This window comes from Thalia democratica, chromosome 8 (assembly GCF_965202585.1).
Source record: "Thalia democratica chromosome 8, ktThaDemo2.hap1.1, whole genome shotgun sequence".
In the NCBI taxonomy this organism is placed as follows: Eukaryota; Metazoa; Chordata; class Thaliacea; order Salpida; family Salpidae; genus Thalia; species Thalia democratica.
Window position 1 is genome coordinate 11,002,905 of NC_139172.1, and position 27,161 is coordinate 11,030,065.

Here is a 27,161-nt window from a genome sequence, read left to right on the forward strand (position 1 = left end):
ACTTGATTTTTATTAGTTTTGGAAAGTTAAAATAAAAATTTCTTACGGACTTGAAAAACTCAGGATGACTCAGGACAGTTCAAGGTCATTCAGGACAGTTTTTTACTCAAAGAGTGGTGAACCTAAAAATGGTAAGTTTATAATTTGAATCACTGAATTAATTTGGTACATTTCTTACAATTATATAGTACTTTTTAATTTTCTACTAGTTTTTTAAACAACCGTTTCAGTAATGACTGTTTGTAAATTTTGTTGTTATCAATATATAAAATGCTTTTGAAACCTGAAGACAAGAACTCTTTGCCTCCTACTACATACTCTGAATACCGTAATTTACCTGCTGGAAGTACTAAGTTTGTTTCCAAAATTTATAGTTTATAATTTTCAAAACACAAACATACAGTAATAAAAAAAAAGAATATTTAATTATTTGCTGTAAATAATTCAAATTTAAAAACATGTGTATAATTTTTAACTTTTAGGTTAAAATAATTACTACTTGCAGACATCCTTATAATGTAGTGCTGTTAGTCATTGACTAACAACGCTACATCTTAAGGATGTCTTCAAGTGCAATCTAATTGCCTATAACTTCTTACTTGAATTGTATACCCTTAACTTGTTTTTTGATTTTTAATTCCCTTATGACTTCATGGATAATTAATAATTTCTATTGCCTGTGATTCTAATCATTAAATTTTTGCAATCTAGAAATCATTTAATATTACACCCATAATAAGAATTATCCTTATGCAAAAGTGATACTTGACTTATTCGTGCAAACAGAAAAAATGTTTATATGCACATATTAAAATATAAGGCAATACATTTAAAGCTTTAAAGTAAAAATTCAACAATATAGATATAATTTTACTAAAAGAGACAAACAAAATATTTTAAACTAAAACCTAAGAGTTAAACATAAATGTTCTAAAAATTCTATGTCTGATAAACAAATTTTGTGCGTTAAACATTTGTTTCAAACTTTTCAGTGCAACCGTTCCAAACCAATCTGTCCCACAAAATAGTTTTAACTTGATAACTCTTGATAAAAATACTTTTTTATTAAAGTAAAGTTGTTGAAAATGTTGCCCAACCCTAGATTAAGATATTCACACTAAAGTGATTCTTTATGAATTTTGTCATATTCCTTAGTAAAATAATTACAAACTAAGATTAGTTCTTTTGAGGTTCCAGTTTTTAGAAGCCATTAGAAGGTTGCATAAGTTATCAAAGCATAGTTCATACGGAGTGCAAGTAAAAGTTGATCATGTGTATGTAGGTTAGTTTGGTTTTCTAAACTGTATAGTGTTCAGTTTATAAGCTTTAATTTCAGATTACATTTGCAGAGGACGTTATCTTTGTGTTTTTGGAAGTTGGAAGTCAAATTGAGTTTGCGCACAAGCTGTTAAAAAGTAACAAAACTGTGAGTAGTAAGTAACTTACGTTTAAATTAATAGACAAACAATTTTTAAAAGTCAGTGTTTCTGACTTAGTGTTTTTAATTAGTTTTTTTTCAAACATGTTAATAATTTTCTTTAAACAGTTAGGAAGTACTAAAGTTTTAATATAAACAAATAGTGTTGAACTTAATAAATAAAAAGCAATTATTAACATACTTTTGGTTATAATTTAATTTTTAACATAAGTTTTTAAATAAGTTTATCTACAGTAAGAGTAGTAAAATCTGAAAAAAAAAGTTTATGATACAGTATTATAAATTCATGTGAGTTGTATTGCTCATAAACAATATTCTGATCTCATTATAAAAACTAGATAAAACTAGTTTGAATCATTGAGAAAAAAGAGTTTAAAAAAATATCGAATTTTACTCATAAAAGTAGTACTTTCTAAGTGTTATTTTACTTGCTTGTTACTAATTACATGAGCATTATAAGTTACCTTTTTTGATTTGGACAAAGTTCAATTTGCTCATATTTTTTATCAAAAAATAAAATGATAAAAGTTGTTTCTTAATGTTTGATACAATATAAAAATAATTAAATAAGACACTGATACAATTTTTAAGTTAGAATTTGTAATAAATTGTGGAGATTAATGACATCATAGATCTTCTTTAATTTTCAGAGGTTAGAAATGGGTGATTTGATGCTAAACACGCCAATGGAATCTTCGTTTTTTCAACATTTGATTCCAAAAAATGAATGGACTGAGTGTCTTAATATTACTGGTAAAAATAGTATTTGCTTTGAAGAACAAACAATACTATCTAGTTAATAACACTTGTAATTTATAGTAGAAAACAAAGTTTATATCAAAAAAATGAATTATTTTTATATAGTTAAGAGATTTAGATGTTAGTATGTAAAGATAACAACAATGTTGTCAAAAATTATTTTTTAGTTAAAATTTGAGAAAATAAGATACATATTTAGTTACTACTATTTTTACTGTACTTAAAATTTTATGCATATTGGTGAACAATGGTAAAATTAAAATGTGTAAAGTTTTGGTCTTTTTTTTCGTAGAGTTTTATCATAGCTATCAGATTTGTTTTAACCCTTTACAAATTTTAAAGTAACAACAAAAAAGACATTAATGTTAATAAAAATACACTTTCTCCTTCATTTTTCAAGTACAGTGCTTATTCACTTAAACAGACACGTTGGGCAAGATTTTTCTGTAAACATGTCTGGATAAACAAAATTCCGGATAGGTACAAAAAATCAATTTTTTAATATAATAATAAGAAGAACAATGCTTGCTAAAAATGATCTAGAATGTTCATCGTAAATTAAACGGTGTTATTCAGAGGCATTTTCTAAGAGTATTTGACCAGTTATTGGACTACCCTTCTCACGCTCCTGACAAAATCAGATATAAAGGGCGCTGTCAAACTTTTCTAACCAGCCTCCCTCTACTTTTTTGTTTGTTTTTGTGGCTTTATTTATCCTCCTTTTCTGCTTTAAACTTGTAAAACTTTTATTCATTTTTTAAAATGTTGTACAAATTTGACTTGCCTATACTGAACTGCTTGATTATAAAAGACTTGGCACATTGTTTTTTACCATTTTACAAACTTCTAGTTTGTTTTTAATGGTTAGTTTTAAGAACTCTTGTCCATTTCTAAAATCTGGTATGTTAAGTGTGTCAAACTTATATAACTTAAAAAAAAAATATAGTCATGCATTATTTTAAACAAAAGTGTTTGAATTAACAACTTTTGTAATGTTGTTTGAATTACAAATCTAACATAAAATAACTGATATACACTCATTTTCTAAAAAATCAGAATTTAATTACCTTTTAAAAAAAACTTTGAAAGTTAAAATAAAAAACTAAAAGTTATGTTTTAAATAACATTACTGAAAAAATTTCCAAACTGACTTACTTTACATGCAAAGGTTTTGATCACTAAACTAGTTTAGATCAAAGATAAAATCTTTAGTAGTATTATTACCTGATGATAAACAAAATTTTAGGATTTATAAAATCACTTGAAATTTTCTTACAGAATGAAAGCTTAAATATTTGTATCATACAAAAATGTTGTTGTTTAATACAATTTTTTTGAATTTTTATCTGACTAAAACTGTCCAGATAAGTGAGCGTCCGGATAAGTGAATAAGCACTGTATTTAAAAAAATGACAGAAAGTTCATAACCAAGTGAAATTTTGTTTTTGTTGAAAATAGGCATTGTTTTTGTAAATATAAAGAACTTTTATTTTTCAACTATTAAAAAAAAAAAAATAACACTAAAAATTCAGCAAAATTTTTTGAGAATATTTTACGTCTCTTGTTAAAAATTAAAAAGAACAATATACTTCAGTGAATTTTAAAGTTTCTGAGAAAATTGATAATAGCAAAAATAGTTATCTTAATGCCTGTTTTGAAAACTTTTTATAAAAATGACTATATCTCAAAAGTTGATTAATTTGTTTTAGATAACTTAAAAACTGACTTATAGTTTATACTTTAAGTTTTCATATCCTGGACATTAATTTAAAAGGTATCCGTGGTGTGCCACTCGATAACCGAAAGGTTCTTCGTGCACCAGGTCCTAGGATCAAATAGTTTGAGCATTTTTTGTCGTTCAATAAACTAGTTCATATGACATTTAATGTTAATTTTTAATAAACAAAATACTTCCATTAAATCAAAAGGTAAAAATATTTAGAATCTCCTATTCTATAATTTTTCTATGTTAATTTGTTAAAGAACTAATCTAACTTCTCTTATATTAAAAAAACTATAAAAGAGTTTTTAAGGATATATTAGTATCCATCTTACTTCAACAAAATACTTTATAGACATTTTTAGTTTATACTTTTACAGCTAGACAAATTTTAAAGTAGTTTTCATGGTAAAATTAATCAAATGTTAAGAGTTTAATAGGTTCCGTGTGTGAGTAAAATAAATATTTTTACAGTTTATTTAAAAACAAATTTTAATTTATTCGAATTTATTAACTTTCTTTTTGTTTTGAAAAAAAATTGCATTTTATTTTTGATCACAATTTTTGAACAATCTAACATATTTGTCTAATTTTTAAAAATATAACTAAAGTATTACCTTAAAATTTTATATATTTATAAAATTCTCTTAAATTTTTGACTAAAATGATAAAAAATTTACAGTTTAAATTTTTTACAGAAAACTCCTTCACTTTAACCGCCCTTATTTTTTGACAGCTAAGTTATAGAATAAATGTTTTAAATTATTCAGGTTTTGTTTTATTACTTTATTTTAAAAGACCCGACTTAATCAATTTTTTTTGTCTATTAGAAAAACGGAGAGCTTCTTTCCTTTTAGATGAATATTTAGGACTGAGAAATATTAATTTGGAAAAGTTTGTTGAATTTTTTATAACCTTTTTACAACTGACTGATTAAGCACAAAATTGTTTTTGTGTATTTTGATTTTTGACAGGGTTGCCAAAAACCTAGATTTTGAAAATTTAGGTAAAATAAAACCTGTAATTTGATAAATAAATAAAAATACAGGAATTTTGAACAAAAATCACTAAAAAATGTGGAATTATAAACTATTTTTACATGTCAAATAACGAAATTTCGATTAAATATAAAAATTGTTTTATAAGGATAACATCTTTTTGTATCATTTTAATTTTTTTTATAAAAACAACTTTAAAGTAGCTTTACAGTATCATTCAATATTGTTATACTATTTAAGACATTTTTTTTTACTTAAGTTTAGTCTTAAACTAAAAATGGACCGAAAAACTTTTTTTTTTTAAACCTTGAAGAAATTTGAGAAAAACCTTTGGCAACCCTATAATAAATTGAAACATATGTTGTTTAAAAATTAATTTAAAAATATTGTTAGTAATTTCTATGGTACTAAACTATTTATAAAAGTCAAACACTTCATTTCTAATACTTATTAATAAACAATGAACTTCACCGCACGATCAACAACAACAGCATCCGAGACAATCCTACGACCGGTTTCGTCCTTATTAGGACTCATCAGGCAGGAATGGTCGCGAGAAACCGCTGTTGTGATCTAACCAAGCGGACTTAAAAAGCGTACTTAAGCCCGCTTGGTTAGATCACAACAGCGGTTTCTCGCGACCATTCCTGCCTGATGAGTCCTAATAAGGACGAAACCGGTCGTAGGATTGTCTCGGATGCTGTTGTTGTTGATCGTGCGGTGAAGTTCATTGTATATTATCGATGGCATAAAACATCTCAACTTTGTTGATGATGGCTGAAATAAATACTGGCTAATACTTATTAAGTCATTGACACTTACAACCTAGTTATTATTGTCTTTTTTTTAAATGGCTGTTGATATTATATTATTTTTATTTAAATAGCTATCGACTTTTAGCTATCATTTATTTTAATTTTAAATTAATTCAAACAAACTTCAAACAGAAAAGTAGTCAACTTTAAAAAGTAATATTAAAAACAACTAGTTAACACTTAAAAGTTATATTGAATAAAACTTTAAGCACAAAAAGTGTTTTAAAACTATTTATATTAAAAAACAAATTTTAATTGTTTTTTATACTCACTTTCAGTAAATAATAAATAGGGTTTCCTGTTTTTTTTTTCAAATGGCTCCCCTTAAAGAAATTAAAAAAGCTATGGCCCCCTTCAACAGCATTAATCAAAAAACTACCATTAAAAGCATCTAAGACCTTTTTTGTTCTTCATTAGCAACTCCAGAATATCTATTGTAAGTTTCAAAACTACCATTAAAAACACCTAAGACCTTTTCTTGCTCTTTATTAACAACTCCAAAATATCTAGTGTAAGTTTCAAACCTACCATTAAAAACACTTAAGACCTTTTTTTGCTCTTTATTAAAAACTCCAGAATGTCTAGTGTAAGTTTCAAATTATGACCTCATGGCCCCCTTGTGGCTCCTTAACTGCACTTGGCATACTTTAGGAGTATCTGTCATTTGGCCTACTTTGGGAAACCCTGGTTTAGATGTTTGAAAGTTTTATATTTAAATATTTTTTTATTTAATTTACGATAAACATAGTTTGAAACTTATCAGAATAATTTAAGTATTTCCAATAAGATTGAACGTAAAAGCTTATTTTTTAAGGTATAGAAAAGAGTTAGTTGAATGTATATAAAATATATATATATATACCAGACAAAACTTTTATCTACTAATAAAGTCAAATGGTTCTTAGATTGTATGCAACCCTAGAAATATATTTATATTAAGTAAAATCAAATATTATATTAGCAAAAAACTATAATCTTTGATGCTGTAATCTGTGTTATAAAGTTTTTTTTTTATAGGAAAATAAGTTATATATACAAAAAATAGTAATTGTGTTAAAGTTTTAGAATTTGAAACAACTGATTTTTAGTTGGAGCTATATCAAACCAATAAGTTGTCTCGTTTATAACCGTTTAAATACGAGCATTTTTACTTTGTGATTTTGTTTTTTGATATTTAAACTGTCATTAAAAAAACAAAGATTTATAAACTTAAAAAAAAGCATGTTTTAGTATTTTTTGTATTTACATGTTTAAGGCAAATTTAGTATGTCAAAGTTATAACTTTCATTAAACTTATAAATATCTTAACAAAAAGTTGTGTCTTAGATAAAAAGGTTTTCAGAATTCTTTTATCATTTTGAAATTTATTGTAATGAATTTTATTTAATTGTACCACGTTGTTTATATACGGTGTTTTTAGTAACTTTTTCTTATAAAAAAGTTATACTTTTACAAGTAAAATGTTTAGTGAACCATCGAAAACTTTTAAAAAGTTTGCTTCTTTGGTAATTGCACTAAAGGAAATGGCAAACAGCTTAGTACTGAAGGCAAACGAGTATAACAATCAAGGTGTTTTACAAAATCGAGATTTGTTCAATACTAGCTGCAATGATTTATTAGAGCTAAAAAGTTTGTTATGTTTTTTTGCTAAATTTATTTATATTAATTATATTTTTAAATAGTTAACGCTGCAAACGATGTACTTTTTTTTGAATTTTTTTTAATAACAATTTTTTAATGCTAATAAAATAGTTCATTTATATTCGAACAAAAGTATCTATAAAACAATTTTTTTATTGATATATAATTTTGTTTATTTATATTTATTATTTAAAGAACAACTATTTTCAATTTGCTTACAACTGTTTCAACGCTTAAAGCGTCTCTTTGTCTTTAAAGCTAAACAAAGGTTTATCGGCAAAAAAATTAAAAAATTGTCTTTTTTTGCACTGAGAAGATGCTGTGAGCGTTGAAACAGTTGTAAGTAAATTTAAAAGAGTTGTTTTTTAACAAATGTTCATCTTTGCAGTTTGCATACAGAAACTTGACATTTGTCAATTTAAAATAAATTGTTATATTTTAATTTACAAATTCTATTATTGTTAGCTTATTTTTTTAATGAAAATTAGTAGTTATCTGTTATTACAATATAATATAATTTATGATGGTTCTATAAACATTCATTTGTAAAAATTATAACTTTTTTATCAGATCCATTTACTAAAAAATAGAAACATATTTTCAGATGCAACTATAGCAGCTGTAATTGATCTGTTAAAAAAGTTTCATTCCAACAAAAGTAAACCATTGCAAGTAAGATTTTTGTAAAAGTTAATTTTTGTACTACTTATTTATTACAAAAAAAACCTCTTCTGATATATCAGAAATTCCTTAAAAAGTATAAAGATTTCACGAAAAGTTTAGTCTAATAGATAAAATGATATTTCTTTTATAAAATTGTAGTATTGCATTTAAAAATTATTTCTATTTCGTTGAATTTGAAAATTAAATTAGAAATATTTATTTTGTATTAAATAAATCAACGATTTTTAAAACTTATATTTTAAAAATGTTTGATATGTTATTTATAGTTGGTTTAATTTGACATCGTAACAAACTTATATTTTAAGTACTATAAATAAACCTTCAAATCAAGTCTGTAAAAACATAACTTCATTATTTAATTAAATAAAACTTTGACTATGAAGGTTTGGGTTTTAGAATGGAAAGTAAGGCTAATTTGTCTTGAATTTTGCTAATTGACAAGTAATTTTTTTGCACCTTATCAAGAGTGCGCAAGTTACTCATTAGCACCCTAACCTTTGTTTGTCATACACTTTCGTTCCAAAAAATTTAACGTAGAAAGCTTATTTAGAAAAAAAAAAAAATTATTCCTCTGCGGTATTTTTTCTAAGCCAGTAGTTTATTGCTTCTTATTAGTTCTTACCATAATCAGTAATTACCTCTCACAACTTTTTAGCTATTATTTAATGCAGCGAAAATTAAGAACTTAACTGATTTCATCCAAAGTATTATGGTAAATAAGCTGAATGCAGTTAAGTTAAGTGTTTCCATCTGTCCAATTAAGCCTTGTCAAACTGATTTTTATTTAAAATATTTTAAACTTTGAAACGTTTTAGAAAACAGTCCATTTACGCATGAAAGCTTTTTTGAGAATGCGTGTTTTCCTAATAATCGAATGTGAAAAAAATAGGGTTCAATAAGTCAAGGAAGAGCTGCTTAATTTAAAAAGATTATAGTAATCCGTTTTTTTTTTTAGAATTTTGTTTATACCGACTATTTATACATGAATTATCTATATATGCATATATTTCTAACTTATCTGTTCTATATAGAACATCCTCGGAAGGTACGAATCAACGTCAGTCTATCGTGATATCAGGCGAAAAAATTCTTCTGTTTTTCGAGCCTTTCGCAGAGAATGTTAGTTACATTATTACAAAAGACTTTACAATAAAACTTTTAAAAAATTTGATGCGTAAAGTAATTTTTTTTCAGTGAGTTCGAAAGAAAAGAAAGGAGATAAAAGTTATGTTTGTACGTTTAAGCTATGTTTTTATTTTTTGATAGCAAATATATCAATTTATTTTTTTGAAAACTAAATTTTATTTCAGCGAAGGTTGGCGGTCTAGATTCTAATGTTGTTTGGAACTACAAAAATGTTGCATCTCACTCAAAGCGATAATTTTAAATGGAAACTATTTACTAAATATTTTAAAATTAAAACTTTATGTTAAAGTTTACTTTAAACGTGTTTATGGTTCAAAGCATATAAAGAGTTATGTTTTTCAAATATTATAGGAATACAAAATATCAACTTTAGTTTTAAAAACAGTTAATAACTTTTTCCTAACTAATAAGTAAAATTTAAAAATATTACATTTAGTGCACATTATGCAGCAGGCTAAATATTTTTTTGGTAAAAAGTTGAATAACATCAGGCTAAATCAGTTTTTTTGTTTAAAAATTTGAGAATCTCAGTTTTTCTCAGTTCAAATGCTTGAAAATTCTTGATTAAAAAAAAATGAGAAATTTTTTTAAAGATCAAATTGAGATGTGAATTTATTTCTAAATATAAATTTAGGTATTAAAAACAAAAACAGTCAGTATTTGTTAAAACAAATGCTTGAAACTTTTTAAGTTTCTAATAGAAATTTAAGTATCTTTTTTATCTTGTTTTGAGTAGATTATATACGTCATAATTATGAAAATTAATTAAGAATTATACAGTTGGGGTGCACGACGATTCAAATTCGGACAACTCAAATTCCGACTATTTAAATTCTGATTTTTAAAGCATAACTCAATTATTTATTATACTTTATTTTTTTAGAATTTTTTTCACTGTCATGATTATAATAACTAGAAGTATGTGTGCATTTTTAATTTTTTTCAAGTTCAAACTATTTGTCAAGATATAATTTGAAAACTAAAAAAGAAATAATATTTTTAGTATTCTCTCAATATAATTTTTATTATAATAATATTTAATGTTTTTTTCATAAACATATTCTTTTACATCAGATCTAGGTACCTATTTTCATAACTTCAGTTTATAATTAGCGATGTAGCTTATTTAGACAAAATTTAAGAACTTGAATCGTAGGAATTTGAATTAGCCTAATTTGAATAGTCATGTAATCTAACAATTAAATTAAAACAACTTAGCTGTTGGTTTGAATTTGTTTACATCAGCTATGTTTTTAAAAGCTTAGATAGTTTAACCGCTATATTACCTAAATTAGAAAATTCAATACCAAATACACTTTAGACAAAAGCTCATAGCAGTTTATTAATAATATGTTTTACTGTTTGTTTATTAAAAGTTATTTAAGTTATTAACAAGACTAACACATTCTGAACACAGCAGCTTCTTAATAGAGAGTTTGTAACTAAGAATTTTTAGTCTTAATAAAAAAAATACTGTCAAATTTTTTTTTATCATGGTTCAAAAATTTGTAACTAAAAAATGCGTACTAAAATGTGTACTTAGTGAAAGTGCGTAACATAAATGCGTACTTTTCAAAACATGCATACTAGAAATGCGCACTCAAATTTCGTATTTAATGAGAAATGCGTACTCAAAACAAATACATAAGAGGAAGGTAAACATCAGGCTAAATCGGTCAAAATTGTGAATTATCAGACTAATTTTTTAAATATTTGCGCACAAACCCTGATTATGTTTGAATTATTTTTTTTAAGTTCATTTAAAAACCTTCAATTGTGTCTAGGCAAAAAATGTAAAAGTTTATACTGGGGTTTCTTAAAGTGAGCCATATGGCCTCCTTGGAAGCCATGAGCAGCAAAGGGTGGGGGGCCATAATTTGAAAACTTACACTAGATTTTCTGGAGTTAATAGTAAAGAGCAAAAAAAAGTCATTATTATATTTAAGAGTAGTTTTTTTAAGAAATTTCGTCGGAGGTAGGGTATCTTATGAAAAAATGTTTGGTAAATCCTGAATTAGACATTAACTTTATCAACTAAAAAGAAATTTATCTTAACTTATATAAATCAATTTCTAAAAACTTCTCGTATATCAATTCTTTTAGAGCTAATTTGTTTTTAGTTATTTATTTCCTAAAAATATGGATCGGTATATCTAAGTTTGATACAGTTTAGCCATAATGTATACACATTTAAAATTAGTGTTAAATAACAACAAATCTCAAAATAAAAAATTCTGAATAACATTTTTATTATTAAAATATTATGTATAATCTAACTAAAGTATGCTTTTCTTATTTAATAAATCAAAATAGTGCAAGTGTATTTTTTATATCAAATTAAATTACTTTAGGAGTTAACGAATTTAGTTTACATTCTTCAAAGTTTGTCAGAGTTTTAAAAGGATATTATTATTACGATAGTTTTTTGCTTGTACGTTTTTTATGTAATTGATGGAACAATTTTTTTGAACAACATATGTTATTAAATAACAATAATAAACATTAAATATTACTACCGGTTTTTGTGCATTCTTCATTTTATAGATTCTTAAAAGAGGTCGGAAAGGTAATTAAACAATATAATTTTTTGTAATGTGTTGCAAAATAAGTCATAACTTGCATATAGAATTTATTAAAATTTATTATGTCAGTTAAAAATAATTAAATTGTTTTCAACTAAAACATAGTAAAAAGAACAACTGGTGTTCATAAGTTTAATACTTTTTCTATTTAAAATTTTTATTAGCATTATTTGCCGAGTAATTTTTTCCGTGTTTAAACAAAGTAAAAATGTGTGACGAAACTTGAGTTCAAAAATTATTTGTTAACTACAATGAAAACCATTTGCACAGTACTTATTTATATTAAACCAACGTACGGTTTTCTGTATTTAATATTTAGCACAGTTTCATGGACTTCTGTTGAAAATAGTAACTGCACAAAATAATAAGATAACTATGTATTATAAATAAATATAAGCAATAATTATTACACATTAACATTGTTAATTGAACAATAAAAAATGCGCTCAGTAAGTTTGGTCTAAGGACCTAGTGTAAAAAGGAACCTTTCGATTATCGAGTCGTACACCACATGCTTTAAAAGTTTCTTACTAGTTATACACATAGTTTTTTTTATTATTTAAGTTTTTAGTAATAAAAGGTTCATTGAAAAGAAAATAAAACTAATCGAAAATCAACTGAATTCGTGTCTAATAATGTAGTACGAATCTTGTTTAGTAAAAAAAGAACTAAAAAAATATATAACTTGAAATTAACTTTTAAAAAGAAAATAAACAACACTAATAACAAACGTGTGAATACTTGAACTATAAGTTACAACTTCTTTAAAGAAAGTAAAATGTAGTACGCTGAAATATTTTTACGAATTTTTTTTAATAAGTATTTTGTGCTAAAAAGGTAATTTTTATTTTAATTAATAATTTAATTTGAACAGTAAAAAAAAATTTACATTTCAATAGTTAAATAAACAATTGTAAATTTTTTTTAGAGAATTTGAAATAAGTGATTTTTACAATAACTGAACTTAACTTTTATAGATGAAAATATGAAGATAAGTACTGTAAAATTTATGCTTATAATAAGAAAAAAAACAATAGTAATGATATTAACAACAACAAATTGCCTTCTATGTTAAATTATACTTTTTTTTTGAATACTTGCCCAAGTCTAAAACTGTAATTTTAGAAAGCAAGCTACATTTGCAAACATAAAAAAGAATAATAACTAATAATAGTATTATTTAAGGCGGTTCAGTGGTTCTTCGTTATCCAGCCATGTTTGGCAATTTTTTTTTGTAACTGTGGCTAGAATTAGACTTGATATGAACAAAACATCGTTTTTGCTTAAAAAAATATACATCTTTTATATTATGTAATGCATATAGAAAAAAAAAATATAAATTTTAAGTTAATATTATTTGTTTATTTTTTTTAAACGAAACAAATAATTTAATCAGTTTAACTTAATTAGTAGTTAATTCATAGATGAGTGCATAAAACAAAAAACTTTTTTTGGGTTGCACGAATACTCGCATAAACTTTTTAATGTGCGTAGGAAAATAAATCAAAATTTTATTATAATTTAATGTTTTTAACAACATAACTCAAGACAATACTTAATTGTGCTGTTTTTTTTTTGACTATTTAGGTGGCCACCGGGAAGTTTTGATATTTTTCTCATAGTTTTCATCAACTTATGGTAAATTTAGTCTAAATGGTAAAAAACAACGATGAAAATGCAAGCATCCTTAAACATGAGAAAAATGATAGTTTTTGTTTTTACCTTTATTTAAAAGTCTTGTTAAATTTTTATGTTTAAATTGAAATTGCTATAATAATAGTTTAGTTTAAATTAGACTAATTTTCATTCCTAATAATCATTCTCACCTAATAATTTCAGTTATTATTATACATAAGAAGTTTAAAGAGTTAGTAACATATAGTTTCTGGTAATAATTTTCAGATGACAACATTACACTTGTTGAAAGTTTTATATTCAGTGTTAAGCGCATAAAAATTTGTAGGTTCCTAATAAAAATAAATAAAACTGTTTACATTTTTCTATAACAATCAACTCACAAAATTACAACGTATGGTGAACAGATTATTTTTAGCAGTTAAGTATGCACATAATTTAACTAGCTTGATTTTTTAAATTAAACCTTTAGTTAATTGAATACAAAGTTTTTATAACTATTTGAGAATTTTGTCAAAATATAAATATACTTTCATACACTTTTTTATGTTGTAATAAACTTGTTTGTTTACTTTAATGCTTAAGATGTTTGTTAATGAAGTTACAAGGCAAACAGTAAATAAAAAACATGCAATTATTTTCTTAATTTTAAATATTTTTAATTATTAACCTACACTAAAAGCAATATTGCACCTAATGCGATACAATTTAATAAGAAAAAATGTCTGTTAAATTTTACAATTTATGCGAAATAAAGTAATTTTTAAAGTGTTCCCATTTTATGCTTTCACTAGTTTACTACTTTTATCGCAGTTTTATATAAAAAAAAAAAAAACTTTAAAGCCAAAGTTTTCAAAGTAGAATTTAATACTAGGACAATTTTTTTTTTAATTCCTAAAAATGTTAAAAGTAATCAAGTTTATTACAACAAAAAACAAAGGTCTCAAGAAGCTCCCTTTGAGGTTTGTTTCTTCAGGTACAGGTAATTTTTTTAATTGTATTCGATAAAAATCAAATTATATTAAGTTTTATATTAATTTTTATTAAAATTAATATTTGCTCATATTGCTTTTGAAAACAAACTTAGAGTATTTTGTTGTAAATATTTAGTTGAACATGTGTTGTGCATACCTTCAAAACTGCTTTAAAAATATTGATATTTTTATTTTAATTCGGTAACAGTTATCTAAAAAACAAAAGAGTTTTTTACAATAGAACTTAACTACTAGCAACATTGTTTTATATTAAGTATTATAAGACTGTAAAACAAAAAAAAAAGAGACATGTTGAAAAAAAAACATAATTTAACAAGAACTCAATTTTAAATTAATTCATTACAATAATTAATGAATTCATACTTTAAATTTTTTTAGTAAATGAATTATAAGAAATAACTTTTGGTTCACTTAAATTAACAAAAACAATCGACATAAAACTAAAACTAACTTACTTAGAAACAGTCCAAAACCATAAGTTGTTTACTCCTGGACCGCTTTCTGTAAGTGATAGAGTTCGAAATTCAATGAACCGTGATATTGGAACTCGTCATCACGAATTTATTAACACAGTAAAGTTTGTGTCAAGTCATAAAGTTTTGAGATACTTTAGTTTATATATCCAAATATGTTTTAGTTATTCAAAATTGTACAATTATATTTTTAAAACCAAATACAATGTTCTATATCGAGTAAAACTTTTCTATCCTAAAACGTTTTTTAACTGAGCTGAGTCGTTTATTTTTAAAGCTCAACTATCATTTATGCTATTTCTTTGGGACAAGCACTACTGACACAACTAACTAGTTTTAATTTCGGGACTAATTAATAAGCTCGAGCTAGTTTTAATAACTCAGCGTAGTTTTTTTGTTTGTTTTGAAATGTGTCAACCTTGTTATCTTTACGATACTGATTCAAAAGTTTACTTTAAATTACTAAAACTAAAAGTGTTTAAATTAAGTTACTACATGTAAGTTTCATTTTTTTTACCAAAATAACTGCTTAAGAGAAATTTTATAGATAAAAGTAGTATAGTTAATTTGAAATTTAAAAAAAAGTTAAATTAAGGGAAACTTGATGGTTGTTTTTTGTTATTTTTTAGCTATAAATAAGCTGCAATTTATACTGAACTATTACTTTTGGTACTAAGTTCAAATAAAAATAAAAAACTTATTTTTACATCTAGTTAAAGATATGAACTTAGAATAAAACCATTATTAATCTTAAATAGTTTGTTTTGACTAAAAGAATAGAATAAAAATAAATTGCTATAAGTATTATAAACATATTGAAATTTGTTAACCGCCAATCGTTATACTTTTAAAGAGGTATTTACTTTAATTACTTCTTTAATACTTTTGAAAAAGTCTTTAAAATGTATTTTTATTTTAAAAGTTAGCAAGATGAGATCCCAAACTAATTGCAACTATAAATTTTGTGATATTTTTATATAAATATAAAACATTTTAAGTTATAAACTTTTTTGTAAACTGTTTTAAATGATACAAGATTATTTGTCTAAAACTTAAAAACTAGTTATATAAAATAAAAATATCATGTTTTTAATAAACGTAGTACAACTTTCATTAAGTGATTTCTGTAAGACTTAAGTAGCGGAAAATTATAACAAAATAAAAATTAAGTTGTAAAGCGGTAAAGTCTTTAACAAAAATTGTTAAAGATGTATTTTGAACTTAAGTTTTTTGCAATTAAAAAAACTTTTAAGTTTATAATAATAGCTAAACTAACTAAGACTAGGCTATTACTACATATTGAATTTCGGCTTTAATACTTATGGTATTAAATTCAAAAAAGTAGGCGTAATCATTACAGTAACAAATTGATAAACAGTAAGATATTAAAACTAAAGTTATAGTTTAATCAGTCAATTTTAATTGAAATGCTATTACTACTCAATTTAATAACAAACTTCAAAAATAAAACTAAACTTTGTTAGTTTTTTTAATTTTAATAGTAAGACTATGAGAAATGTAAGCAGAAACAGTAAACTTCAAAGGATTGAGATTTAAGTTGCTTGTGTACTGTCACTAACAATCGGTTAAAAGTTGAAAACAGTAAAAGTATTTATATATATATATATATAGAACTAAAATACACAAAATAAACTTTTGCTTAGGACAGCTGTTTCTGCGTTTAATACGCGTCTTCAGCCAAGTTTTATTCAATGAAAAGCAAACTTGTAAGTACAGAAATAAAATTATACAAAATTAGGTATTACGTAATAATAGAATAGAGATCCATATATAAATAGAATTAAGTTATTTAACTTGATAAATAAAATCTTTCACACTGAGCCCACCTTAGGGGCTTTATCAATAAAAAGGTTTATTTCAAGATGTAAAACTCAAAGGACTCAAGATTCGAGCTAATGCACTCATCAGCTTCAAAACTAGTTCAAAATAAACCACAAAACAAAACACACAAATGAAAGTTAAAAAATCTAGCACAAGTAGATTATGACGTAATTTTGAAACTATCAAAAATTATGCAAAACGGCTTGTGCAAAAATTAATTTACCAATTGTATATATACATTGTATATATATATATATAGAATTAAGTTATTTAACTTAATAAATTAAATTTTTCACACTGAGCCCACCTTGAGGGCTTTATTAATAAAAAGGTTTATTTAAAGATGCAAAACTCAAAGAACTCGAGTTTCGTGATTACTCACTCATCAGCTTCAAAACAAGTTTAAAATAAAGCACAAAAAAAAATATATACATATTGAATTTTAGACGCATAAGTATTTAAAGGTTTGAAACTTATACATGCATCAGAAATAAAATAAAGTTTCATTCAGCTAAACTGACAAAAAAAAACTAATGGTTTTGTAAACTACTAGGTAAGTATTAGTTTTTAATAACTTATAAAATGTTTAGAAGCAGAAACGTTTTTAGATCTGTAAATTTCTTTTTTGTAAGAATCTTACAGAAAAGTACCTTTCAACTAGATTCATTCAGTCTTCATTATTACAACTGTCCTCAGCATCAGAAGATAAATATGTGTGCGTACCAATGCAGGGTAGCGGTACTTTTGCTATAGAATCAACAATAATGACTTCTCTTAAAAACAAATCTAACGGAAAGGTATAATTTAGTAGTAAAATGTATTCTGAAAAGTTAAATAAGTATAAGGTAAACATTTATGTTTCAAGAATAGTTTTATAACATGTACTTTATTTTGTCGAGTTTAAATTATCTAAGTACCACGTTGATTATTAATTTATTGTATTTGCACATACTTAGTCATTCAAAAACTGTTTTTATTGCTAACTAATCGTTACTTTAGAGATTTAAATATTAAATATACTATTTTTATAACTTATTTTGAAACTTTATCTAAAACTGTAGATATATGCTTCAGTTTAGATAAAAGGCAGTTTACTTTACTGTCTAGAAAAAGGTCGGAAGGTATATTGTAATTGCGGGATAAATTTTATTAACAAAAGTTATCTATGGCGAATGCTATAGTTACCAAAATAGGACGCTAAATAAAGGTTTAATACATTTTTGGTGTAAAATAATATTGGCTACCATACGAGTGTCTAAAATTTTTGTCCAGTTCAGCTTTTTTTTATCGAATTTAACAACTTTAATTTTTTAGTTTGTACCAAGATTTGTAAGAAACAAGATGAAAATTAAAAAACGAAAGTTGGAGGTCATTTTTGTCCTATATTTTATCTACAATCGACCTAATTTATTAAAATCTCAAGTTCAATTGGGTAGTCAGAATAAATAATTTTTTATATAAAAATTCATTGTTTAAAAAATTAAGTCATATTATAAACTTAAAAAAGCTGTATTGGGGTTTTAAAACTGCTTTTTAATTAATTAACATACTTCTGCTTCTATACTTCTGTTTATATTTAAACTAGTTAAATTTACTTTAAAGTGAAAAACGTACATTTAACTTGTGAACTAATAAAATTTTTGAATAATGTTATGTTTATTATTTCCATACTTATAGTTCTCACATTTTTTTTAAAAATATACATTATAATAATAATCATTCTAAAAAAATATTAGTTCATTCATTTAATAAAAATCAGCTAGTATACAATGAAAATAATAATTTTTTATGATACTATTTTGAACTATTCAGTTTTAATAAAGTATTAATAAAACAAGTATTAATATATTTTTCGTAATTAGAATAACATAAGACATCCTAAAAACTTTTAAGTAATACTTTTTTGATATCCTTAAAGATTTTGGTACTTGAAAACGGAACATACGGAAAGCGGCTTGCAGCAATTTCAAAACGTACCGGAACAAACACAAAAGTAATTTCATTTCCAGAAGGAGGCATAATTAATACAGACGTTATTGAAACATTTTTAAGTGAAAACCACGTGTCTTCGGTTTGCTGTACACATTGTGAGACTTCAACTGGGGTGATTAACCCTATAGAGAAAATAGCAAGTACTATAAAGAAAGCTAATGAAGGTAAACTTAACAAGCAGTGCAGTGAACACTCATTTTTAGTTTCTACGTATTACTAAATTATTGTAATAAACAATTTTTAAAGAAATGAAATATTAACAGTTGTTTTATTTTACTAATTAACTTCTAATGAGTGTGATGTTATTTTTTTAGGTTGAAACAATGTTTATGAAATATTTATTAAAATCAAAATTTGAATTTTTAAAAACTTACGATTTGCCTTTAAATTAAAGTTTAGTTTGTTTAAATTTTACGATACAATAAACAACTAACCGGTAAAAGTTGTTTTTTACTATTTAGTGCAATGATTATCAACACTTACTGGGCTAGGCACATTTGCTCATCATTGTGCTCTGCAAACTAATTTTAAATAGTTACATATTACAATTTAGGTTTCAAAATTTAGAAAACACTGACTTAGTGTTTCTTAATCTATAGCAGCGGTTCTTAACCTCTTTTAAGGTTTTTCTCTTTTCGGAAGGTTAACACCAAATTTACCCCCAATCTACAAAATTATAAACCGTATACACATTAGTTTTGGGAACGGGTCAAAATCGCATGAAGACAAAATTGTACGAGGTTACTAAATTGCACGAGAACAAAGTTGCACGAGGTTACTAAATTGCACGAGGGAACAATATTGCACAAAGACGATTTTGCACGAAGGGTAAATTTTGCACGAGTTACATTTTTGTACGAGAATAAAAAATACAGAATAAATAAAAAATAAAAAAAACAGAAGTTATTGACCGAGGGTAAGGGTTAGGGGTAACAATGATAAAAAAAAGCCACCGACCGAAGGTAAGGGCTAGGGGTAAGAGTGATACTAAAAAAAAATGATAACAACTTACCGCCAAAGTGATAGCAAAAAACAAAAAAAAATTAAAAAAAATTAAAAATTAAAATTAATACAGAAAGAAAATTCGTGAAAAATGTCTCCATGCAAAATTTTCTGCTCGTGCAAAAGTGTCTATTCGTGCAAAAGTGACCCTTCGTGCTAAAGTATCTTCTTGAAATTTTGTGCCCCCGTGCAAATTAGTCTTCGTGCACTTTTGTACACTTGTGTAATTTTGTTCCCTCGTACAATTGTGTACGCTCGTGCAAATTAGACAGTTACCCTAATTATGTATAGACAATGCGATTTAATTTATGCACCATATATTTTTTTAATTCTTTAAATAAAAATAGAAATCTGCAGACTGTATATTTTATTTACTACCAGGTTTCGGTGGCAAAACAATCACGATATTTTTAAGTATAATTAATTAGTAAACTGTTTAATAAATATTTAATAAACTAATTGATAAAATAATAAATTATTTAAATTAAAAAAAAAAGTGTTTTTGTTTTTAAACAATAAACTACTATAGAACTAATTTTATACTTTTTATCACAAAAAGTAAGAATCTATTTATTAAATAATTCTGATAAGTCTCATAAAAAGTTTTTTAAACTAAGTATTTTTAAGCAGGGAAGTTTGATTTGAATAAATTTTATTTAAAGAAATATCTTTGTTAGTTTCTAAGAAACCTGATCACAAGTTTTCAAATAAAATAAAAACACAGATAAAGTTATTATTTTTTTTAGATTAACTTGGTAATTTAAAGTTTAAATTTTACTTTTGTAGTTAAAATTCCATTTTTAAACAATTTTTCACTTACAGTTAAAACTCTATATAATTCATAAATTGCTTTTATTTGTTATTTCAATCTTAAGTAACTTCTTAAAACTGAAAAAAAGTTTTGGTTGCGCAAAATTTTTATAAAGTCGAATTTGTTCCATAGTATTTTTAATATTATAAAATATATATTTTCTGGTTATTCAAACTAGATTGAGAACTTTTTTAGAATTTTTACACTTAATCATGCAGTGAGTTCTATATAAAAAAAAAGCATTCTTACTATACTAAAACAAGTTTTTAGTTAAAAAATATTAACCTAAGGTTTGTAAGTTTTTATATAAAACATATTAGAAATAAATATATATATTTTTTTTTTTCATGCGTAATTAAAAAAAATATATAAAACAAAAAGTTAAGTTTTTTCTTTGAGTTGAGATTCTTTAGACATTATCTAATTTAAAGTTCTTTCTTTTTTTACCTGGAAACTTTTTAAACAGAAATCATATTTTTTGTTGATGCTATGAGTAGTTTCGGAGCAATTCCCTTTTGTATGGAAAACATTGACTACATGGTATCAAGTGCTAACAAATGTATACAAGGCGTTCCTGGCTTTTCCTACATTATTGCTAATAAAAGCCACCTTAAAAGGTATTTTTTATTTTAAAAGATTTTGCTAGCAATTATATTTGAAATAAAAATTGTAAATTGTCGATTTTACAGCAAACGAACTTTACAGTGATATAAAAGCAAGTTTGTAAAAAGCTTTAAACTATGTTTGCATAAATATAAGTAAAAAATAGTTGTACATGAGTTGTTATAAATTAATATTCTTTTCAATTTAATTTTGTTTTAAGTACACTGTTCCAAAAAATAAGTTTGTTGTTGAAAAATAATGTTTTATAAAAAAGCCCTTATGTAAATTACAAATTTAATTAAAGTTAGTTTACATAAGAAGAGCATACCTTAAAATTAATTTAACCAAAATTTTGTTGGGTTTATAAATTACTGCTTTAAAAATTAAAAATATCGTTTATAATTTAAAAGCTTTCTATATAAATTGTACAAGATTGAAAATTTTTTGAAATAGAAGCTCGTTTTTTTCTTCGATACTAATATAAAATCGCAATTTATTTACATTAATTTAAATTACTAGCGGAAGATTTATGCGAATACTTAAAGAACCTATTTTTATACAGTAAATAATTACAAGCATATAATATAGTAATAATTCAATTTCTTTTTAAAGTGATCTTTTTTACTGACACCAAAAGTGTTTTAAAATTGCATTTTATAAACTAGCAAGAATTGACAAATAAGTATATCACAAGTTTATTAATCAGATACGATTATGTAACTGACTTAACCTTTGTTATTTAGGGGTAGCACAAGTTTCAAGAATCCGGTCTAGAGCCGCCCCTGTACACAACTAGAACTTGATTAAACACTACTTTACACACCACTAAAAATCCTTTATTTTATTCAGTGTCGGCAAAATAAATTTCTGTTTTTCAATACAAATTATATGATTTCGACGTATCTTTTAGTTGATAAAATATTTTCGCAAAATTGAAAATTTGATATATCAATAGTAAATTTTTCTTATTTATTAAGTATGAGTAAACAGTTGTGCTGTTTAAATATTTACTTAAGTACAAAATTTTTCGTATATTTATAGAAAATTTAGCTGCACGGTAAATAATATTTTTTTATACTCGGTCTGTAAGAGACTTTTCTATTAAATCAAGCGCATTACTTATATAAAGTTGCCTAGCCCTAGTTTACTTATTAATTTTGAGTACTGATTAAACAGGAAGTTATAAACGAAAACTAAATTAAAAAATTTTTAATAAATACTTTGCTAGTAAAATTTGTAGCTAGTTTTAAGCTTAAAACTTAATTTGGTTCAGTGAAATTGTTTCATATTTAAAAGTTACTGAGTGAAACGAAAAAGGCAGTTAAAACTGAAAGAAAAAAATTATTTGTAAAAATAAACTAAAATAACTAATATTAACTGAAATTTTTCACTTTTGGATATAAGTAAACTCAAAATGAAGCACTGCAAGACTGTTGGACCGGGCAATAAAAACAATTTAAAGTTAAATTCTTGCATTTATCCCTTTGAACTTTGTTATTGAGGTGATAACTGCTGTGGTTTCGCATGTACCTGATCTTTTTGGTATCCCTAACAATAACAATTTGGATGTTTAAGTCTCGTTAATAGAGTGACCATACCTACAGTCTGTTAAGAAAATGTTACTGTCGCTAAGCTAAATAACTTTTTGAAGTGAGGGGTGGTAATTACCCTGCTGAAAATTACTTGAATTTCCTTAAGACTATTCTTCGTTGACAAAATGATAAATAAAATTGGTCAAGAACCTATAAAGTATCAATTTATGTACTATTATTAAAAAGAAATAGTTTTTTGTTCCTTTATAGTAGTGGAAAACATACTTATTTCCATAGTTTACTAAAGCTTTTTAAAATACATTATTTAAAATCTAAGAACCTTAACAAGTTTGTTTGTGCAAATTAGAATTTACTGCTTATAATCGTTCTTTAACCAGAATTGGTCTAAATATGCCATGTTTGTAGATTGTAACCCTACTAGCAGCTTTTTAAACATTGTAGTGCCATTTTTAGTGTCAGCTGTTTTCTAATAAGCTGTTGTTTGTGGGTTTATATTTTTACCAAAGGCATGTCTCAACTATAAAAACACCGATTTTTTGTCAATGTTACTTCAATGGTCAAATTTAACATACTCTAATAACTTTGATACGCATTGGTAAAGCTAGAAAATTCATTTAATTTATGATTTTGAATATTACTAAAACTATGCTATGAATGCTTTTTGTGTCACCCACCAAATAAACTTATATAGTTCAACCTTTTAGAAACAACATACTAATTTTGTGATTAAAAACATAAAATTAAAACAAAATGAACAAAACTATCCGTAGAACAAAAATAATTTTTTTTTTAATTAACTGTATTGCCGGAAGGAATTTTATTGTTTAAAAACAACATTAGCAATTAAATATAACTATATTTTTAATTTTAGTAATTTTTATACTTAATCTTTCTGAATCGTATCTCCGATTCTATTTCAAAAGTTGAACAATTTGTAAAACAGTTTTGAAGATTGTTGAAGTTTTTTATTTAGACCAATGATGACTTAATTATATAAGGTTACAAAAAACAAAATAAGCTCATCAAAATAAAACTAATGACGTTAAATTAATATTGTCAATATTAGTAGGGCTATTCTTTAACCGTTTCATTTTTTTGACACTTTTGTCGATTATGTTCAATTCTTTATTTTCAGTATGTTATAACAAATATTTTTTACTAACTTAAACAACAACGATTAACTGTTCTTATATTCAATTATGTGTGTGCATTTATATTTCTAAAACCAGATACTATACGAGCAACTTTATTTAAGCAAACAAAACAAGTTTTTATCTAAAAAGATTAAAAAAAAAAAATGTTATTAATAAAGTTTTATAATAAAAAAAACTCAATAACAACAACCGTTCAGTTTTTCAACTAGTTTTATATTAAAAATGCGTTATGAAACTTATTTTACTACTAATATATTTCAACAACTTTTAAACAATAATAAAAAGAAAAGAGCAACACTTTCAATTGTCTCTAGTTATAATTGAAATTGTAGATCACTATAAAATAAAAATTGTTACCGTCACTAGTTAATACACACTTTATATAAAAGACTGTCAATTCTACTTAAAAATAAACTTGAGTTTTTTAACTAGGTGCAAAGGAGTATGTGACTCAATTACACTTGACTTGTACGATCAGTGGCGTGGTTTAAATGATTCAAACGGTCAGTTCCGTTTTACTGCTCCCACTCACGCAATGCTTGCATTTAGCGAAGCTTTACGAGAGCTTGAAGATGAAGGAGGTGTGTCTGATAGATTTGAAAGGTTAACGTTTCGTAAAACTTTATTAATGGAGAACAATTATAGTAAGTATTTATGATAACTAAAAACATCTAAGATAGTAAATTAAATCGTTGCCATATAGTAAAATAAACTGGTTATGAAGTTTAAAGTTAAGTAGAATAGTATACTAAAATAAAACATACGCATACGATTTTTAATTTTGTTATGAAATATATTTTTAAAGTTACTAAAAGCAATATTTTAGTTATATCCAGCAGAGCTGAGATGTTTTCTTTTTTATTCAAATAGCACTGGACTGCACCGCACAACCATCAACAACAGTTTTCGAGACAACCTTCGACCAGTTTATTTTTTCCTATTAGGAATAGTCAGGCGAAAAAATTTTTGAGTATCAGTTGTTTTCACTCAATTAAACGAGTTTATTGAATTGTAGCGAAAATGTCTCAGCTTTACTGAATTTAACTAAATGTAGCACCTAGTTATCTTATTAAACAGGCATAAACTATAATCTCACATCGAAACTGATTACGTATAAGCAGTTGAGTTTTTAACGATATAATTGCGTCAACTTTTCGACTTTACCCACAAACGGATACTCATAGTGCTAAGGTATTTTATCTCGCTTTATTAGACTGAATAGTGCGGTCTTTTTCGACTATATCTGCCTGGTATGACCTAATAAGGACGAAACCGGTCGTATTTTGTCTCGAAAACTGTTGATGATGGTCATTTCTTGGACAGTACTTACTTTTAACATTACTTAATTTTTATACTTGTGCGTACATTGTTATACAGTAGGTACATCAAAAAGTCACGAACCTTAACTCAAGGAAAAAGTGCGTGCCTTCCGTGAAGTTCATAGCTTACAGTATCGATATAAATGTTACCTTTTTTACACCAAACAAAAGTAACATCTATTTATTTTTATACAAACACGATCTGTTTTAGTTTAATTTATAACTTAATCAAAATAGTTTGCTTTATTTATAAAAACGTGTTAAGATCACATTTGATCTTTAATTTTATTCCTTTAACAATTTATAAGAACTTTTTAGTTCCACGAATTTTCAAGATTAAAAGCGTATTTTACGCAGGTGCGAACTTTTTAAAGATCATTTTTAATAATTGTACAATCAATTCCCTTATTATGTAGTCTTACTTTCGTAAAAATATTTATTTTACATAAACTAAGTGTAATTTTTTGACACTAATGTAACGTATATTAGTAAAAAAAGGGTAACAAGTAGTTTATTTACATCGGCTAAATTTAAATTTGAAAACTTATATAGTTTTTAATTATCTAGGTGTTACCAATATTAAAAATATTTATTTTATAATGTTATATTATTGTTTTACTACTTTAAAGGTTTAGTTTAAATATATACCGTTTTTAAATATTTTTTAAAGCCTTACAACCATGTCGATCAGAAAAATTAAATGGTACTAGTTTTTAGTAATTTAAACATCAGACTTTATTTTATAATTTTTAATGAATAAAAGAACACTCAAATTTTTTCTTTCCAATATATTTCGTCAAACTCTCTTCAGTGAAATTACAATTGAAACAAAACAATAAAACACAACAAGTATATATACAAAAATTTTACAAATCAATTAACTGATCAATTAAATAAACGTAAATGTAATCAACAAAAACTTTAAAAATCAACACAAAGTGGTCTTAACTAAATAAGGCTAAGGTGTAGTCAAATTCTTTCTATTTCATAAATTTAGTTTGTTTAAATGTAATAAAATGGCTTCAAGTCTAATTAATTCCAATGTATTTGAACATTGTCGCATTACACTAAAATTAGATAGTTCAAACTTTTTTCCACTACTTGGATTATTCACAAGTATACTAGTGGATTATACTAGTTTTTGAAAGAAATGAAAAAAAAAACCTTAACTTCAGTATAAATTTAAATCTAAAAACTACACCTAAGAACAAAAATGTTTTCAATTACTTGTTAATCGTTAAAAAACTATATATATTTTTTTATATTTATTTAGCATGATATAATAAAAACCCCTTGTACAAAAACTTTACTTTAATGAATATAAAATACTGTATAACTATTATGAATTAAAAACCTTTTAGAATTTTAGTTTCTTTATAGTTTAAACTTAAAGTATGTATTTAAATTTATTTTATATTAATGTTAGTTAACTATTTTCAAAGTTCTGTAGTGATTACTTTGTTTTTATAATAAAAAATTGTAGTGGTATGCTACCACTTTAGTAAATGTGTTTAATTGACATAGTTTATCCTTTTTTAGGTATCGCAACAACGCTAACTTGTTACTTAAAGGAATGAAAAATATAGGCTTTGTTCCGTTTTTGAATCCATTGAATCACCCTTTGAGTTGCATAATTACCTCATTTTATTACCCAGCTTGTGAAAACTTTGTGTTTGATGTGTTCTACGAAAAGTTAAGTGAAAGAGGCTAGTTATAAGCTTTTCTTAGTTAAACCTTTTTATTTTTCAAAACCAAAAGATACGCAAAAATTTTGTTTTCTAATTATAACGTAACAACTTTATAAAATTACAGACGATAAAACATAATTTAGCTAGAACTTATATACACTTTTAAAACAGGTAGTATCATTTACCCTGGTCAGGTAACTACAGCAAAATGTTTTCGAGTTGGAACTATTGGTGATATTAACACTGATGACATGTTAAAACTGCTAAATGACATAGAAGAAGTTGTTTTTGAAATGAAAATAAAGTTTTAA

At 24.8% G+C, this 27,161-nt stretch overlaps 1 protein-coding gene across 1 annotated transcript; it reads left to right on the forward strand.

The window, feature by feature from the left end:
- Positions 1–236: 236 nt before the first annotated feature.
- LOC145842909 (2-aminoethylphosphonate--pyruvate transaminase-like) lies at positions 237–27,161 on the forward strand. Its single transcript, XM_082950384.1, has 16 exons — positions 237–353; positions 1,191–1,282; positions 1,350–1,426; positions 2,089–2,191; positions 4,748–4,811; positions 7,199–7,359; positions 7,976–8,043; positions 9,087–9,174; positions 14,359–14,400; positions 14,873–14,990; positions 17,390–17,525; positions 18,647–18,884; positions 21,000–21,150; positions 24,276–24,446; positions 26,702–26,868; positions 27,022–27,161. The coding sequence occupies exons 1-16, from the start codon at positions 271–273 to the stop codon at positions 27,159–27,161; spliced, it is 1,899 nt and encodes a 632-aa protein (XP_082806510.1). The 5' UTR covers positions 237–270.